Here is a 20051-nt window from a genome sequence, read left to right on the forward strand (position 1 = left end):
ACATTACCTTGAGGAAAAAACCATCATCCAAATCAAACCATGGCTAACAGTCAGATTCAGCCATTTATTTATGATCCAGAATCAGATCCCGAGGCTGAAACTGAACGAGAGCAGCAGCAGCAACGACTTGCTCTGAGCGGGGCTCGAACCCGGGTCTCCGATGGGAGGCGGACGCACTAAAAGGGAGGCAGAGATATTTGAAGCAGTTTTCCTCACCGCCTGCGGTTCCAACACACGATCCTGACACTTTTTCGTTGGGATTGCATCATCCTTAAGAAATAAACGATACGCAAATCCGTCGTCAAACTGGGCCTTGTTTGTAAAACAAGCATCTTCGAAATGCAGGGAACAAACACAAACACTTGCACAACTCCGTTGATGCTCTAATAAACTTCATCCACTGGTCCCTTAATGCTGTTTTTTCTTTGGTAATCTGTGCAGGGTTGTCTTGCCCTGGCAACCAAAAACACACTCCTTTTGTGACATTTCGCGACGCTCTCGCTCTGATCAGTGAATGTCTGTGCTCTCATTGCTCTGCTATACGGGAGCGCGCGCTCTTCCGGCAGACGTGCCCTTAGGACCCATATAAGGAAATTCCGCTCCATCTAACGTCACACAGAGCCATACTTAAAAAAAACTTTCCGAAACTTGTGACAAACCGGAAGGAGTATTTTTGGAACAGAAATACTCCTTCAAACGTACAAAGTTAATTTTTGAAACTTTGTCCATGTTTAGCATGGGAATCCAACTCTTTAACAGTGTAAAAAACTCAGTATGCATGAAATAGCATTTTACCCCCCCTTTAAACTGCGTTCCAAAGATAAACGGAGGTCTTACGGGTTTGGAACAACATGAGGGTAAGTTATTTATGAGATCATTTTGCTATTTGGATGAACTATCCCTTTAACATGATCAAGAGCATTCTTTCAATGCAAATGAAAATGCAAGTGTTCCCTAGTAAACTGAAATCATCCAGTCTACATTAGAAATATGGCCTGTAATAGTTCCATACATGCATATAAACACTGTGCTTTATTGCTTGTTATAATTACAGTGAATATGTCCAGAAATATTTACAGGGACCAAATTAAACGGAGAGTCCTGAAACACTATAATTAGGTGAGGTTTACAGAGTCCTTTTCATTGGGTAACAGGAAAGATGATAGAGTGACAGAAGAGAGACCACAGAGGATGAGCGCTCTTGGCAGTGGAGAGATGGAGGCGGGGCTGTATCTGAGCTGGCTGACTCTCACACACATGACATCACTATTACCCAGTGGGAGTGTTCTGCCTTTTCTGGTGATGTCACTTCTGCCCAATCAGAAGCCACTGGTTTGATGCTGCAGTGAAGACTGTCAGCCAGTGAAAAGACGAGCTTAGAGAGCAAAAGGTGTTTTATGCACGCTACATGAACAGCTGTGCCCTTGTCCTTCTCATCAACCAACCGGTTTCATTGACCTAGTTCTTTCTGTTTTGTTGCTCAGCCATTTCGAAGACTAGCACTGAATTGGAGCTTATTCTGACGTTTAACAAGGTTCTGGAAGTTGTTTAGCAAGTGCTTCATTGTTTATAAGCTTACTACCTCAAACCATGCAATTAGGTAGCAGCTCTGAACACCATCTTTGTTAGTCCGAAAATAAACAAAATGCATTTTTATGGTGATGACTTATCATCCTTGAAATAGTTCAGACATGCATGAATGAGTATTACGGTATGAATCTGATGAATCCATCCTTCCTTTATTTGTAGACAGATCTGTGTAATCTAAAGTTCAAGACGTAAAGCCTGTTTATTGCTGACTTGCATTAATTGTTTTTGCTGACTGTAGAATAGGACTTGTTTGTTTAGCAGCATCTGTAGGTTGTTTATCTGTCCAAAATCAATGCAACAGATGCTGTGCAAACTTGCATGTCAGGAATTTGCATTGTGATTTGTATTGTGAATAACATTAACTGAATTATAATTATTTAATTTTATCTAACACCTAATGTAGCATGAAAAGAGAACATTATAATTGCCTGTTTAGGCCTTTGCCTGTAGTTCAACTTCACCCTGTTTACATCAGTTGCTTCTAAGTCTGAAGATTTCAGTTGTCTAAGCCTCTTTGGGCTGCTTTGGCCTTTTTGACCATGATGTACATGTGGTCTCTTGTGCCATATGTCCATATATAAACTTGAGATCCTTTTAGGTGACTTGATTAGTGCTGCATTTCTCAGATCACACACATTTTAAGCTCTGCTCCCTACAGATACATGTGATTGCAGAAATAGATTGATTTGCTTTGAGCTTCAAAACCTCTATCCTAGTGGATTATTGCACAGGAAGAGCATTTTCTGTGTTTGATCAATGCCACTAAAAACTCAGAAGTAAAAGGTAGAGTGACATTGATCGCCCCATTTCCTGAGGTTTACTAAACACTTGTCGTACATAATTGACTTGTGTCTGTAATGTACCATATTAAAGTGCCCGTATTATGCCATTTCCAGTATGCCTTTCATGCAGTGTGTAATGTAGCTGTATGTGAATGTAAACGATCTGCAAAGTTGTAAAACTGAAAGTGCACAATAAAGATATTGTCATTTTTCATAATCAGCACCTATGTTCTACGTAACCTGTACGTTTGATAAATAATAGATGTTTATATTTTCTATAGAGCATTCAAAATACAGGACTATTGAAGGTGTAAAATTTCCTACACTGCTGTACTCCATAGACCAATCACAACAGACTAAGCCATCTGACCAATCAGAGCAGAGCAGGCTCACGGAAAGGAGGGGTTTAGAGAGACTGAATCTTTGAGCTGCTTCAAATGAATAATTTGAGAATAGCTGGAAAATTAGGTGAAAATTCAATTAGTGGTCGACCGATATTCAAATTTCTTAAATATGAATAAAAAATAATAATAATTATATCAGCTTCATATCAGCTGTCTGCTTGTTTTGTAGTGAAATACACTGCTTACGTTGTAGCACATTTCAGATGATTGAAAGAGACAATTTATTTTTCATAAAATATGTTATTGTGTTTTCAATCTGACTGCCTAATATCATTGCCTAAATCCCCCTTTTAATTATTAATAAAGATACTACCTAAAATTGCTACCTTTACATGTATTTATTTATTTACTTTTAATTATTGCCAAAATGGCTGTGTATGATTTTGAAATCTATATTTGTGTATCTATATGTCTTGGACCTCTGGTCAACCTTCTTACTGAGATTATGGCAGCCTCTCAAAGGAAAACAGATTATGGAGATGGCCGGACCTCTGAGGATTATTATGCACTGTAAAGTCTCTATGCAAATTGGGACTGGGAAGCCAGATTTCCAGTTTTTGATTGATTCCCTTAATTTGAACAACTTTGTGTTCTTACCAGCTCCAGGCGTCCAGTCCATCAGCAAAGCATTTCAGTCAAGTTTTACTGACTCGAGTGCTTTCACGTCAACTCCAAGCATAATCCCCTGTGGTCTGGCCCTGGTGTGTGGTGGTAAAGAGAGGGCCACTGCCTCAAACGTTGTTGATTGCCTCCTCCACGCAGTACATCCTCTTTTCTCCTCCCCCTCCCTCTCTTACCCAGTGTTTAGGTTGCTTCAGGATAGCCGGAGCTCGCATGGTGGATACCGCTGTGGTCGTTGCGTTTTACAAGGGGTCCGGTACCTCTTTTGGGATGGGGATGTTGAACGATCGCGTTCTTTTGGACTAGAACGGGCTGCGGATAAACAGAGGGCGCAGCGTCTCTAATGCATTCGGCTAGTTAATCTGAATGTAACGTCTGTTGTGTCGGCGCAGTGCCATATTGAGAGGCTACTTTAAAATAAACGTGGGCATCACGCATTGAACTGAGAAAACACCCAATGACATGTTCGAGTAAGTAGCAAATGCGTTAGTTTTTTTATGCAATGCATGTATAATGTTGTTTCTGCAAAGCGTATGCTAATGTTGTTCAACCGTTCATTTTTATCATAAATCGTTGCATCACAGTGCAGTAGTAGGTTGTTAAGGTATTAACACGCATGCAACTGCGATTGGATCCCTAAACCGCACTGATGACATCGACATTATGTGTGTGTGGTCTATCCCGGTGTGCACAAATGCACGTTCAGCATTGAGGATCTGATTGGCGCGTGCTGTAGTTTTACATTTTGCTAGTTCTGCATGCAAATCCCATCTTCGTTACGCCTTTATTTAATTTAAAATGACAAAAATCCATGCACTTTTCCCACATTTGCATTGGTTTACGCTGTGAAGATATCAGCAGCTGAAGCTCGCGGCATTAGTATTTTTTGGCTTCAGTATTAGATCGCCCGTTCATTCTGTTGACATTTGCTGTAGCGATCTCCGATTCGAATCTTTTGAATGAATCGATCGAACCGGTTCAAGTCGGACCGAACGATTCGTTCACCTGTTTAGTTTCTAGCGGTCCTCGAGTCAACAACTCCGTTTCATTGAGCTGAGAACACTTGTCCGATTCGTGATGTGTCGAGAATCGATGAGTGAGTTGATGGAGTAAAGCGACGAGGATTAAAATAATGTACCAACAATGCTTTATTAACAAATGTAATGTTCTCTGATGAAATTTAATCAATCTGATTTATTATTTGATTAAATGACAATTTTATCAACAAGCGTAAGAAACAAAGTGGCTGTCAATAAAGAACATTTGCGATGTTCTTCATGACGCAATAGAATAACTGAATCGTTTTTTTGAATCGGTTCATCAGAACGAAAGAACAAGTTCACTTAAATTGGGTTTTCCATCAGTAAATTGCTTTAAAATGAGTCTTGCTGTTAAAAAAATGTTACTCTTAAACCTTAGTATAGAATGCCAAAATGGCATGTATTCTGGCTGTTGTTAGGATATTTTTGGGATTGCATGCTGTTTTACTGCTCTTTCGCTTTTGTTAGGATCTGTGTGACTGGTTTTGCTGACATATAAAATAATTTATACCTGCTCATTACTTTTGGTTGCTTAGATTTCATATTTGAAGCCACTAGAGCAAAAAGTGAGAAATGTGTTTTGATGATCCTGCTGTGTTACCTTGGAGACTCTGATACCCCCCCCCCCCCATTCCATTCGTTACCAAAACAACGTGAGACTGGGATCCAAGCAGTTATGAACAGGCAGAGGCCAAAGTTGTTAAAGATAAAGTACAGTAATCAATAAGACCTTATACAAGATTTGATGAAGAGAAGTTAAATTAAACTGGATTATTTATCTGTCAAGAGTTATCTTTTGCTATACATTTCTGTGACACAATATTCTATCTTGAACAATTTTTTCAATTTGTGATTTAAAAATGTTACATTCGGTTTCTCCCTAATTTGGATATTTGGTTACCTCCTTGCAAACTGCTGCAGTGCTTTTTTTAGTAGGGGTCTGTTGTTACACCATTGTCTTCTCTGACTCTTCATGTTCTCATCTTGCAGCAGGCGTGTCTAATCGATGTCCTGAAGTGTGACTGTCTATTACGTATTTGTATGGTGTTTTGCAGGATAGTTTCAGACCTTTCTTGCACTGAACGTTCAGTTCAAACTGACTGATCTCATCCACCCGAATGCATTACATACAGGAAAACTTGTGATAAATCAAATAAGAATACTTTTTTTTTTAGGTATTTCAAATGTAATCCTGACATTAGTTGATTTCCATTAATGTTGTAGCCTTTGATGGTTTGCAGTCTCTATTGTGTAGTAGCAAATGGTACTGGGTGATTTATTAAAGATGTGCAATATATTCTTTACAATTGAATGCTTATTTGACCACGATCATATTCCCTAAATGTTAAAATCATTTGTTTTGTGATCATTTCTTGTTTTGAGGCTTTCTTTTAAAGACGAAACCAGTTTTCATATAGGCCTGTTTTTGTAAGATATCTGTAGGTTACCATTGCTGTTTATTAGTGCATATTGTTATATTGATGCATGTGAATGGAAATTATTGATTAATCATTATTTTTCCTGGTATTTATTGGTCATTTCCTGTAAAATATAACTTGATTATTTGATCTTAAACATTGTGAATCCACATGACGACATGGAAAAAACTATCTCTTTGAGTCATTTCATACAAAGTGTTTAGATATATATTTATCTGTTTTTGCTGTATCATCCAACCATAGTAAGAACAACTGGTATTAAGGATTGATTTCACATGCCTTAAAGCCACTATTAGCACTTCCTTTGACTAAACAGGTCTCATATGTCTGGCATTTAAACGTCTCATCAGACTGATCAAATGTTGGGGAACAGAAAAGGCTTTGTGTTTGTGTACAGAAGCCTCTATCTGTGTTGTCACCTTTTTGACTGAAACAGGAATGGAATGATACTATGGGAACTATTGTTATTCATATAAATATGTTCTGTATCATTGGGCTTCGACCTGAACTTAAACTATAGGACCCATCCAGAACGTTATTTCAGGGTTTTTTTTAGGTGTGCTAGCTGAAATTCTTCAGTATATCAGCTTGATTGTGGTTTCAAATATCTTGCTCCTTAACTTGCATACTGTATGTTGTAAACCAGAATCAGTTAGTTGTAATCAATACATGCTGTTTGGTAAATAGTGGATAAACCTGGTCCTTTCTGTCGTTTCCTTGTGCATGATCCAGTTGCCCTTTTAGGGCGGTTGGAACACGGTCCTGAAATACCAGATGATTGTCTGTCTGTGTCTCTTCTCTGACCTTACTTCTCCTCCGCCTGCAGTACAGCCAGTAATTCTCCACGCAGTACTCCCGGTAGCTCGCCCTACCTGCGCCGCCGTGTGCTGGGAGGCAGAGCCAGCGAAGGGGAGACAGGCGGGGACAGAAGCGCTGGGGGTTCAGAGAGCCCCTTGCTTCCTACTCCTTCCTCATCCACCTCCTCCTACCCGCTCTCGGCCCGACACTTCACCCGCAATGCCAAGGTAAGCCGTGTTCTCAGGCTGGGGAGATTGGTTGATGGTCGTCACACATCCAGATGTCTGGACATCATCTCGATGTCTGATATGACGAGCGCTTGCTCTTCCACCCACATACTGAGCACTGTATTGCTGTATTCTGAAGGAATAAGGCAGGAGGAATGCTAGTGTTGCAAACATTTCTTAAGAAATTTTTCTGAAAGATAACATGGTGCAATATTGGGAAATAGTATTATAATTAAAGAAACATTTCTATTTACGGTAAATATATAATTACATTTATTATTTATTCCTGTGATGGGGAAAGCTGAATATTAAGAAATATTAAGCAGCACGACTGTTTCCAGCATTGGTTATAATGGAAATGTTTCTTTAGAAGCAATATTAGAATGTTTTTTGAAGGATCATGTGACATTGAAGACAGGAGTTTTTGTTTTGCTCAAATTTCAGCTTTATAATGTGTTTCAATAGAAATGTTATTTTATAAATTATTTATTAGTTTTTTTTAATGAATTGTAATAATATTTAACAATATAATAATTATGTTCTCTATTTTAAACCATTAAATGCAGCCTTGGTGAGCATAAGATACTTTTCTCAGAAAGACAAAAAAACTCAACATCTGAGTTTTGACCAGTAGTGTACGTCAGGCATTGATTGGGCATGAAATCTGCAGTACATATACTGCAAGTTTGTAGTCAAAGTCCTGAAATCAGGCAGCATCTGCTGGTTAAAACATCTATTAGTTATTTAATTAATGGAATAAAATGCACTGATGAATTATGCTTAATAAGGCCAAGAATGTGTGTTAAGAAAGTAAGTAGTTGACATGTTTATGTAGTACATTCATTGTGTGTTCTCTTCTTCGTTTCAGAAAATGCAGAGCTGGTATAATGTAAGTATCCTGGGGTCTTGGGAAGTTCACACCTCAGCGTTTTAGCTTTTGACTACAGTGCAGTTTTATTCCACTCACATCTCTCTCTGATGTACAGGTTCTCAGCCCAACATACAAACAGAGGAATGAAGACTTTCGTAAACTCTTTAAAAAGCTTCCTGATACAGAGCGTCTCATAGTGGGTGAGCGTCACTACTTCATGAGTAAAGCCAATGAATAATGAGTGATCTTATTTTAAGTTCAGCACCATGTGATGATCACATGGCTTCTGGTTGTGTTTATTATATGTTGTTTTTTATCTAGACTACTCATGTGCACTGCAGAGAGACATTCTGCTCCAGGGACGCCTCTACCTGTCGGAGAACTGGCTCTGCTTCTATAGTAATATCTTTCGATGGGAGACTACGGTAATTACTGAAAACATTGAGTTTTGCTGCAACAACTCATCAATAATGATCAGTATTGACAATAATCAACAATGAATTTCCTAATCTGTTAGTAGGTGTATTAGTATACTGTAGGTGCATGTAATTGAATAATTTTTTAATAATTGCGTTAATAATAATTAAATAAGTGTAGCATACATTACATGCTATTTTTTAAAAGGTTTGTGAGCTGTAAAGTTTTTGTTTTTGAAAGTCTCTTAAGCTCACGAAGGCATTTATTTGTTCTAAAAATACAGTAAAAACAGGAATATAGTGAAATATGATTACAGTTTGATGTTATTACTTCTATTTTAAAATATAATTTATTTCTGTGAATTTTCAGCAGCCATTACTCAAAAAGCATTCTAATATGCCGATTGGCTGTATAAGAAATGTTTTTAATTATCATCAATTTTGAAAACATTACTTTAAAAAAAAAAAAAAAAGGATTCTTTGATTAAAAGATTTAAAAAAAAAACAGAATGTTTTTGAAATAGAAATTGGAACAAATGATTTAAAATATGTCTCTTTTTATCAGTTTAATACACCCATTGCTGAATAAAAGTATTAATTTATTATTGACCAAAAACATTGTTATGATAGATCTAAGATATTAATTTGTTTACTTGTGCAACATTTGGTTTAGCCCATTATTTATAAATCTCTATATATCACCAGATAACCATACTGCTGAAAGATGTGACCAGTCTGACCAAGGAGAAGACGGCCAAGCTCATCCCCAACGCCATCCAAATTAGCACTGAACACGAGAAGGTACCGCACTGCAGACATCGGATATGCTTGCTAAAATTACCATTAATGGATTTCTTTTGTTAGCTGCATTTTGAACCTCCTAAGACAATAAATACTCTGCCTTGGATTAAAATCCGGTCTTGCATTCGTCAGCACTTCTTTACATCATTTGGGGCGAGGGATCGCAGCTTCATGATGATCTTCAGACTATGGCAGAATGCACTGATGGATAAGGTGAGAATCGCACTATTGACAGTGCACTTTATATCTTTATAAAAGACACAACCATCTGAAGTCTCCTGTCAGAATCAGTATTGTGTATTTGTTGGTGTGTAGACAAATTAATCTGGCAGGCGAACAAGATTGCTTGGCGATTGTCCATGATAATTAGCACTTGGCAAGATGCAGGTGGTGACTACAGATGCATTGCAATGCACAGATACACCATCTTCTGTAAGCCTGTCTGTTAGAACTGAACTCTAATATAAAGCTGCTACGTTTGCTACATTTTTTTCTTGTGGTTTTAATAAAAAATATAGTTTCATTTTGCATTGCAGTGACCTTGGTTAAAACGCTAAATAGAGTCAGTGGGAATATTGTCCATCTGCAATAAAAATACAAATACAAATAACTAATAAAAAAATCTTGTCGTTTTTATAGAAAAAAACTGGCAGGTGTGGTTGCCAGAATAATTATCTAAAAATACAGCAAAAATCGAAACACATTTTACAGTTAAACATTGTAATTTTTTATTTATTTATTGTTTTTTCACCATATATACATTAGAATAAGAGACTTACTGTTAGCCATTTTTTACTGTCGAATTGTTAGTGTTTTACAGTTAAAATTAAAACTTTTTTTTTTTAACATTGTACTATTTCAATCAATTTTCTGTTATGCTTTTTTTTACCTTATTACACTAATAACTAATAGCTTTAACAAACTGATTGATGTCATAAAATTCTACTTTAAAGTTTTTAATACTGTGTCATTACCTCTGCTGCCTCACAGAGGTGGGGTTAAAGCAGGCTTTAGTCTGGAAGTGCCCCGCACTGAGGTTTCTGTTTCTTTTGTTTCTCCTTCACAGACTCTGTCTCCAAAAGAGCTTTGGCACATCGTTCACCAGTGTTACGGCACTGAGCTGGGGCTCACTAGTGAAGATGATGACTACGTCTCCCCTACTGCTGAACATATGAACGGCCTGCTGTGAGTCCACACTGAGAGGAATCTGTTTATGAGATTTAAAAAAAAGTACCTTAGAACACAAGGACAGACAGAAAGTTACTGTGCACCTGTATCTGTTTTCACAGAAGGTGTATATACATTGTACCCTGTACTTTCCATCTATCTATATTCATTTTATTTTTAGTTCAAGAAGGCCATATTATAAGCATTACATTTCAAGTATTTCAACTTACTTATAAGTTTTATTTAAATTTACCTTAGAACACCAGGACAGACAGAAGGTGTTGTTTTTTTTTATTTTTAGCTTTTGGTTAAAAATGTCCACATTATTTACATTACTAGAATTTACATATTTATAAAATTTACCAAAAGGACAGACAGATCTATATTTTATTCAGTTTGTGTTAGTACACAAGGAAACAACAAATGTTGCGAAAGCTGAATGTGTACCTCTATCCATCTATTTTATTTAAATTTTTAGGTCAAAATGGCCATAATATATAATTTTAATATTTTTATTTATTTATAAAGGCTTATAGAAGTTTCTTTGCTTACTGCATTAGACTATGACAACCCTGACACTTACATCTATCTGTTTGTGTCTTGTAGGCCAGGCGATGAGCCGGTCTCCGTCACTGACCTGCTGGATCTGGGTTCAGTGCCAGTGGCTCCGATGGCCTCCTCTCCACCCTCATCTGCCTCCGTTCTTCCCTGCGCTTTAGGATCTTCACCTCCATGCTTCTCTTCCACTTCCTGCCTGCCTGTGGAGGTGCCATCTACCCGGGCCAGCATCGAACCTGAGCCCAGTCCACCCAGCTCCCAAAGCTCATTGCCACCCTCTACAAACACTGGAGCTGCCCCGTCCTCAACCGTAAGCAGCAACTAACTGTGAAATACCTACCAGACTCGTTATGCTCAAAGAACATTACAATGGAAGATTTCAAAAAGGGTGCAAAACCCATGATAAACTGGGACTCATTGGGTTATTGTCTGATATAAAATATTTTAGAAATATGCTGCATGTGTACTCTGCATGAGTAATACTTGCTTGCAAGTCATATAGATGATTGCACTGAAAATTATTATTTTAAGTCAGTTCATCAATCTGATTACTAATGATTAATATCTTAATAATTTATTAGTGAATGTCTTTATATAATAATCCTGATTTAGTAAATAATCATAATCAAATTAAAACATTATCAGAGCATATATTTCCACTTCTGGTCATGTATTTTAGGCTTTTACAAGTTTTAAATGGCATTATGTACTTTTTATTGTGATGTATCATTTGTAAGTCTATGACTTTAAGGTGTTTTTTTTTTTTTTATGTACTACTATAGTATTTATTGATATTTTATAATAGCATTTTATTTGTTTTAATATGTGAATAGCTTTTAATTTACTTTATATTTTAATTTTCATGCTAGTTTAAGTTCTAGTAATAATTTTATGCGATTTAGTTTTTATTTGTGTATTAGTTAATAGTTTTCAAATATTTATACTTAGCTTGAATTTTTCAGCTTTAGTAATTTTAGTAATTCAACTTGAAACAATTTTCAAAAAAAAGTCATGCTATAGCAACATTTCAAAGGTATTATTATTATTTTTTTATTTCATTTATATACATTTTTCAGCTATATTTCAATTAATGAAAACAATTTAGACACTTGGATGATAACACTGGTTTAAGAGTGTTTATTATTTTTATAGATTATGGAAGAAGACGGGGACAGCCAGTCAGAATCGGTCAATCAGTCACTTCAGTCTCTTCCCACTGTCCCACACAGCCTGGGAAACCTCTCGTCACTGGATATCACCAATGATGAAGAGCTCCCAACTGACCCCAGCAACTCCTCTGACACTCAGGAAGAGAGTAAGGGCTTGTATATCCTCCTTGTTTCTCACAACAAACTGCAACCTTACTTTCTCAGATTAAAACTGAAAGATTTGAAACCTTTAGAGAAGGTAAATATGTGTCAAATAGCTATATCCTTGATAAGGAGTTGTGTTTAATCTCCACAGGTGAGGTGGAGTCCTTCTGTACGGATCTCAGAGGCCGGCTGCATATCAACACAGTGGTTCGCATGAGCGTGGACAAGCTCCACGACCTTCTGTTCTCAGACACTCACTTCATACAGCACCTCTTCTCACAGCGTCACTTCACTGGTCAGTTTAGCTACTCCTACATTGTTGAATTTTACATTTTCTTCTGGTTCCCTTCAGCATACTTAAAATACTGCCCCTAGTGGACCGGAGTCCTGTGTTGCCGACTGTTCTATGCATGGCTGGTTTCTGCTGTGTTGTTATTTCCTTTAGCTTTCAGATCTAACGTGTCCTCTTTCCCCTCCCTTTTGCTCTCACATGCTGTGTGTCCTATAGGCGGCCTTTGGGCAGATAATGAGAACTTGACTATTTGGTTTCGCTGTGTTCTTTAGCATAAAATGCCATAGCCTCATTCTTTTTTTCCTTGGTAACTTTATCTGCTTTGTACAGCAAATAATGTTGAAGATATTCATGGTAGATAAAGCAATGGTAGCCTGGATGGCACAGTTTGAGAAGTGTTTTTTTTCTAGTGCTGAGCTCTTTGTCTTTGTTTTTTTGCATGGATAATTGCCCCCTTCCCCGTGCCCCTGCAAGTGCTCTGACTGTAATCATCCCCATCCTCCTCTAACTGTTCTTTTCCTCTTTCTGCTCTCTCTCTCTCTCTCGTGCGACTGGTTCAGATCTCTCTGTGCACGAGTGGCAGCAGGACAGCAGCAGTGGGAACAGCAGTAGAGTTTTGAGTTACACCATCGCCATCAACAACCCACTGGGCCCAAAAACTGCTCCTGTGGTGGAAACACAGGTGGGTCCACACCAATCTTTTGCTTTCTTTTTATCTGAGCTGTTCCTCAATCACCTTCATTCTTATTAAAGTGTTATTTCACAGAAAAATTAGAATTTTGTCATTGTTTACTCACCATCATGTTGTTCTAAACCTGTCCATTTTTTATTTAACTAAATAATAATACATAAACAGTTTTTGTGTCTCACTGTAGTAAGTTAGTTATATAGGTTTGGAATGATGTGCTGTGAGTAAATGGTGACAATTTTCATTTTTAGGTGAGCTGTCCTCTCTGATAACACATAATAAATGATTCACATTTAAAAAGAACTATTTGTAAGTAAAATGTTATCCCTGATCCTTCATATATATTATGCATACGTATACTTGCAGTTTAAAATGACATTTTTAAAGAGATCCAGGTTTGCTGTGTTTGTTTGTAGAACTTCACAATGTGTTCAAAAATTAATTATATATCAGTATGACTAGATATAGTAATTATATAATTTATTAATTAATAAAACAAAATAAGAAATATCACTACTTTTTTAATACAATTGTATAATTTCTTTTAAGTGACATGTTTTCTGTTCATGTTAGGAGAGCTGCACAGTTCATCCAAAAGTTTTATTGTATATCAATTCGACTATAAAATTTTGTTGATTTATTATTATTATTATTATTGTTATTATTATTATTATTATATTTAATAACTTATTATTATTATTAGTAAGTATACAAAACAAGAAATTACTATTTTCATACTATTTCATTAAAAGATATATATATTTAAGAAAAATTATATTATAATAATAATTATTATTGTTTAATGTAACAGTACAGCTGGAGAATGGCTGATTTAATTTCTTGTTTTGCATACATTAAACCACAATTTTTTTTAATATACTGAAAAACAGCAGAGAGCCCTAAAATCTTCTCCTTTTTCTTGTTTTTAAATTAAATCGCAGTCTTTGTCATTTGATAATCACAATAAGCCATATTGTGCTTTCGATTTTTTTTTTTTTTTTAAACATTCAGCACTAGTTAATATTAATTAATGCTAACCAATTTACACGGTTTACGTATAACTAGACGTTCCTCCACCTAGAACAGCAGTTCCACCACTAAAATGACAGTTTATCCACCTTTACAGCTCAAATAACATATTCCCAAATGCTAGAAACTTCCTTAGTAAGTGCATTAATGTAAACAATTTGTTCTTATAAATTATAAATGAATGTTAGAATGTAGCACATGCTGTCAACAAAGCTTGTAGTGAACCCAGAACTGTGTGTTTTTATCATGCTGTCCAGACTCTCCACAAGAGCAGCACCCGGGGGGAGTGTTACGTGGTGGACTCGGAGGTCATAACCTCAGGCATTCCCTACCAGGACTACTTCTACACATTACACAGATACTGCCTCACCTCTGTCAACAAGCACAAGAGCCGCCTCAGGTACAACTTCCTGCCCATTGTTATTCACGTATTGTTGTGCTTCAAAGGCAAACACAGCTGAGGGAGCCATTGTGTGTGTGTCTGCAGGGTCTCGTCTGATATCTGCTACAGGAAGCAGCCGTGGAGTCTTGTGAAAGCTCTTATAGAGAAGAACACTTGGAGCGGCATTGAAGAGTATTACAGACACATGGGTGAGTAGGTTTTCGTCTCAGTGCAAACCTTGACTGTGACATTGGTGCTAAAAACGATCCCGTGTTCCTGGTCAGAGATGGAGGTGTGTAAGCTGGAAACGCTGTTGCAGTCGGATGTTTCTGTTGTGAGCCCTGGGGACATGCCATCTGCGGACTCCGCCAAGACTCCGCCCGGCCTGCGCAGACGCAAACGCAACTGTCCCAGACGAGCAGGAGAGCGGGAGAGAGAACGGGACGGAGCGGGAGGAGGAGGCGGGGAGCGGGGCGACCGAGGAATTGGAGATGAGCGTGAAAGGGGGGAAGCTGGTGAGTCAGTTGATGCAGGGGAGCACCAGAACTGAATTTCATCATGTCTGCTTTAAACTACCATGTGGAATGTGTTGACATCTAGTGGTGGAATGCGGAATTGCTTTGACTGGACTAATCAGGGATGTGATTTTTCCATATTTATGCAGATTTCAGTCATTTCTGACTGAAGTATGACCCATGTGAATAACATGAATTACATAAAAAAGCAAGAAATTAAGACAGCCATTAGCTTAAGCAGTTCAATTACTGTTGCTTTGTAAAATAAATTATATTATTATTAAATGCTCATTTTTATTTTACAGTACAGTACACAATAATAATATATATTTGATTTGTAAAAATAATATCATTAAATAATTTAATAGTAATAGTATGTCTCTATTGATATTTTATAATTAATAATTATATAATTTAGGAAAGTAAAAGTAATTTTGAGTAATAATTTAGGTTTTCCTTTTAAATTATTAATTTTAAATAATAAATATTTTGCTTTGAGTTTTACTATTGTAATTGTACTGTTGTCCTGTAAAATAAATAATACCATTTATTATTATTAATATTATTAAATCATTTTGATAAAATAAAGAAATAAAACAAATTTAACATTACACTATTCATATTGCAATAGTAACATGTTTTTTAAGTGTTCAGTAATAATATAATTTTATGTAATATATAATTCAGGTTTTCTTTATTTTTTTGTCCTAATCTGATCACACGCCTGCTAATGAGTCATTTTTCTGTTTTTTTTTTCAGGTGCTCAGTATGTGAAATTAGGGATGAGGTGGCGCGGATCCGGCAACAACAACAATAGCATCTCCACCATCCTGCTCATTGTGAGCTTCATGTGAGTGTTTTCATCTTTGGCAGTCTGTAAATAATACTCTTTGTGCATTTGTAATGTCAGCATTAACACAAACAAGATGAACTAAGCTGATTGAGACCGCCAGATAGTCATCAATAGAGTGGTGGCTTCTTTTTCTGCACGTTACACTCATCTCCAATTTCTGAAGAGCAGAGCATACCATAATGAGTGCCTCATTGGACAACACTTTTGATAACGTTTAGTTATAAGGTCAATGTGAATTAATCTTTTACTGGTCCTCATAACAAATATAAATGTAAGTTAACTATCCCTTTTAACATACTTCCTATTTTCTGTGCAATACTTAAGACCCCGTTTAAAATAACACCAACATGTAAGGAGTGTCTCTTCTTCTGTTTCTCCCTTCTTTCGTGTACTAATATGTCTCCTTGCTGATCCTCTCTCTCTCTCTCTCATCTTAATTTCCTCGCTTCCTCCTGCATGTAGGATCTGTGTCAGGTAGAGCTTCTGTCTGTGCTTCAAGAAAAACGCGCACACACTTGTTCACCATTGATATTGCACCATCAAGTATAGAAGGCTATATTGAAATCTCTGTTCTTCCTCCAGTCTGGTCGTTCTGGTGGCTCTGAACATGATGCTCTTCTACAAACTCTGGGCGCTTGAGCGGGCCGCGCACACACTGGAGACCTGGCACTCGTACTCTTTAACTGACAGGTACATGGTCAAAATGAGTGGCTGTACACACACGATTCTGATTCTGATTCCTGATTCTGGACTGTTTCTCTGTGCAGTCCTCTGCCGCAGACAGCAGGAGAATGGGCGCAGGTCCTGCAGCTCCAGAGGCAGTTCCACCAGGCCCAGATGAACAAATGGCAGCAGATCCTACAATCTTCTGTCACACTTCTGGATCAGGTGTGTTCCTGAGCTCAACTTAAGATGTCTCCATCAAGCAGTCGAAAATCTGCATTTGCTGAAAACAAGATAGAAGTAATAACTTCTTAGTCTGTCACTAAGTTTGTCAATATTTAGTCATTTTGTGAAATTGTGTCCATTTTGATTTGGAAGTGCATGCTTTTTCTATACTTCTGTATTGAATCAGAACAATGCGACTAGAAAACATGAGCAGAATAGATCAGATGACCAGCAACACTTGATGTTTCTCAGTATTAGGTACTCTTTTACACATTAAAGTCAACACAAAATAAATTTTGTGGTGCATTTACTAAGGGATTATGTCTGTCATTTTTGGTCATGCTTTACATTTATCCCCCTTTTTAACAAATATGTAAATAAGTGACTATGATATATTTATTGAAGTGATTAGAAACATCAAACTAGCACAGTTTTTCAATCGGATATACAAATATTAGCCTGGAAAATGCTGTGATTGACCAATCAGAATAAAGCATTCCAGAGTAACATGTGAAAGTTTTAGTGTATTTCCAAATGAAACCCAATATTAAGCAGTGATTGATTTGAGCTAATATTGCATGAAGTAAAAGACATTTCAGAGGTAAAAAAAAGGATTCTTTTGTTTTTGGAACAGTAAATTGAGTCACAATGAAAACAATTGAGGATTCTTTGACAGAAATCTCTTCTGCCCAACAAAGTTGAATTTTCTTTCATTATTATTCATAATTGTAACCTAGTAAATTAATATACTTGAAAAAAATTAATGACAGATACATCATTTTGTTTTGAAATTTTATATATAAACACTTAAATACTTTATTTTTTAATTTCAAGAAGAATGCAGATATATTTGATTTACTTAATGAACTCTAAAAATCCAATTTCTTGTAAGACATTATAATATGCTTTATTTTATTTCAGAATTTCATGTAATTTAATCGTCTTCTACTACTTTGATTATTGTTTTTATGCTTGTAACAGAGAGAAAGATATTCCATTTTGATTGGATTTTCTAAAAACAATCTCAAGGTCCTGCTGAAAAAGCATAAACCACACTGAGCTGATTTGCTGGACTTCTAAACTTTTTGAAGATGGTTTTCTAGTCTGGCCAAGCTGGATTTCAGCGGAAGGCCAGTTTTTCTCCCTGAAAACTGCAAAAAAAAAGGAAAAAGGCTAGTTTGATTTGTTGTTGTTGTGTCCTCTCTCTTGAAGATGAAACAGTCTCTGGAGAAGCTCCACAGAGGAATGATCCCACCTGAGGTGCAGGAGGAGTCTGAATCAGAACCAGAAACTCTGACGGATCAGTGAGAGCGTACGGTAACCCCTTCACCCTACCGTGACATTACATAGCCGTCCACGAGGGGCCAAATCACAGAAGGGACACGGTGTTCAACTCAGTGACATTAATGTTGGGATTGATGTGAGTATCTTCTAGCTCACCCTTGTGTCTCAGCAGCAGCTACAGGACTTTATACTAGCTGTAGAAAACACATCCAACTCTTTTATCAATCATAAAACCGTGAACTCTGGGTCTGAAGCAATAATAACACATGTACGGGAGCGTCTGTGACTTACAGCTGTGCTGCATCTTGAGCCGTTTGGTCCGTACTGAATTTCATCATGGACCTTTCAATAAAGAGGAAAGATCCGCTAAAGAATTTAAAGAGGGAACCTCCGACTGTCATTTCACGAATGTTATTTTTATGTCATCATGGGAGAGAAATGTACGTTTTTTCTTAAGTTTCTGTACTGATTTCAGAACTGTTACTGAAACTCGTTTAAAGTGTGTCAGACCATTTCAGTATTTATTTAATAGACTTGAATTAAAGTTTAACGTCATTGTGTTTCTGCTCAAACAAGGACCAGTGTAGAAATGGGTGGAACGAGTGATATGAATATGAATTCCCATTTTAGCAATAATCATGTGGAAAAATTGTAATGGACAATTAAAATCTATAAGAAAGAATGTAAAGAGTCAAACTTTTACTTAGGGTAGAGTACCAGAGTGAAGAATGTTTTACAAATTTTAACCATTTCTTCTTTCTCCCTAATGTTTTAGTTGTTATTTTTGTTTTAAATCCCTGTGTATTTATGACTTGGGAGTGAAAGGAGCTGGTTTGTGTAGTTGAGGTGTCGAGAAACTTGTCGAGTTTCACTGGAATCAAACTTGAACTGTTCAGGGTCACTATTAGCTTGAGCAGCTGATGTGCACACAGATCTTCTCAGAACCTCAGTCGTTCCTCAGGCTGGATGTTTGGGACCAACCAGAACTCAAGGTCAGGAGGCCTTTTATTTCTTTTTCTTTTTTTTTTTTTTTGCAGTGTGGTATTTTTATGACAATTAAGCACCCCTCATCATTTTTATTTAATTTTTATTCAATAATTTTTGGTCTATGGCTGTGGTCTATTGTCCTGTGCAGACAATTCTTTTACATTAAAATAAGCAATGCAAAACCATAAAACAAATTCTATCAAATACTGTATAAATAATTTATTAATTATCCTCAGTAATGGAATTGAAATAAAACCAATGTCACAATTCAAAAAAAAAAAAAAAAAAAAAAGGATTGATTTTAATGTGAAGTACGATGTGCATGTTCTAGGTGCTATGAGTTGGATTTTTTTTGTCCTTTTGTTTCTTTATTTTCATTTGGACTGTCTGTTACTGATTTTTTTTATCCTTTTATTTCTTTAGTTTCATTTGGACTGTCTGTTACTGATTTTTTTATCCTTTTATTTCTTTAGTTTCATTTGGACTGTCTGTTACTGATGTCCCCTGTCCAGCCATTTCATTTCTGTCTCTGTATTTGTGATCTCTCGCTCCTCTGAGTGTGTTATCAGAGTGTGTCTGTCTGTCTGTCTGTCTGCGGGCGCTGCTGTGCAAAGCCCTTGCTCTGAGTGATGATAGTGTGTGCTATTTATTCGGGTCAGGAAGGGAGAGAGTGAAGGTGGCATGTATTGTATAGACACAATTGTAAAGATGACTTGCGACGGTCACAAATGTATAATAAAAAAAAGCCAAAACTGTAAGATTGTGTTTTTATTACTGATTGGATAATTCTGTTTTTCCTGAGCAGTGGGGAAGTTGGTATGTTTGTGATTTTATATGCTCATTTATTATCTGTTGTTGGTGTTAATTTTTTTTAATGTTGAAAACTACTAGTTTTTGCTACTTAATATTTTTGTGGAAACCATGATCGTTTTTTAAAGAATTCTTTGAACAATATTTGTGATGTCCTCTGGATCAGTAGACTTATTTTTATCGCATGTAAAGCTGAGTCATTAGAGAGGTATGTACGAGTCATGTTCAGTGTTCCAGATTCATGCTTGAACCAATGAATGCATCATTAATTTGTTAACCTTGAACAAAACATTTCC

General features: G+C 36.6%; 1 protein-coding gene across 6 annotated transcripts in view; it reads left to right on the forward strand.

Moving 5' to 3' along the window:
* The window catches only part of gramd1a (GRAM domain containing 1A), a 28538-nt gene extending 9300 nt beyond the window's left edge, over positions 1–19238 (forward strand). For 3 of the 6 annotated variants that reach the window (XM_026283621.1, XM_026283625.1, XM_026283622.1), the window contains 19 exons: positions 6703–6901; positions 7770–7790; positions 7888–7972; positions 8094–8197; positions 8894–8989; positions 9122–9202; positions 10056–10174; positions 10763–11024; positions 11867–12029; positions 12179–12322; positions 12880–13001; positions 14294–14436; positions 14524–14627; positions 14703–14933; positions 15693–15783; positions 16249–16260; positions 16369–16476; positions 16554–16674; positions 17887–19238. In XM_026283621.1, the coding sequence (XP_026139406.1) occupies positions 6703–6901; positions 7770–7790; positions 7888–7972; positions 8094–8197; positions 8894–8989; positions 9122–9202; positions 10056–10174; positions 10763–11024; positions 11867–12029; positions 12179–12322; positions 12880–13001; positions 14294–14436; positions 14524–14627; positions 14703–14933; positions 15693–15783; positions 16249–16260; positions 16369–16476; positions 16554–16674; positions 17887–17982 (2302 nt within the window). In that variant the 3' untranslated portion in view covers positions 17983–19238. Of the gene's footprint in view, positions 1–2949; positions 3287–3318; positions 3868–6702; positions 6902–7769; positions 7791–7887; positions 7973–8093; positions 8198–8893; positions 8990–9121; positions 9203–10055; positions 10175–10762; positions 11025–11866; positions 12030–12178; positions 12323–12879; positions 13002–14293; positions 14437–14523; positions 14628–14702; positions 14934–15692; positions 15784–16248; positions 16261–16368; positions 16477–16553; positions 16675–17886 lie in introns of those variants that run through there. The other 3 variants (XM_026283624.1, XM_026283626.1, XM_026283623.1) reach the window with 3 other exon arrangements.
* The last annotated feature ends 813 nt before the right edge of the window (positions 19239–20051 follow it).

Source organism: Carassius auratus, chromosome 16 (assembly GCF_003368295.1).
Source record: "Carassius auratus strain Wakin chromosome 16, ASM336829v1, whole genome shotgun sequence".
Lineage (NCBI taxonomy): Eukaryota > Metazoa > Chordata > Actinopteri > Cypriniformes > Cyprinidae > Carassius > Carassius auratus.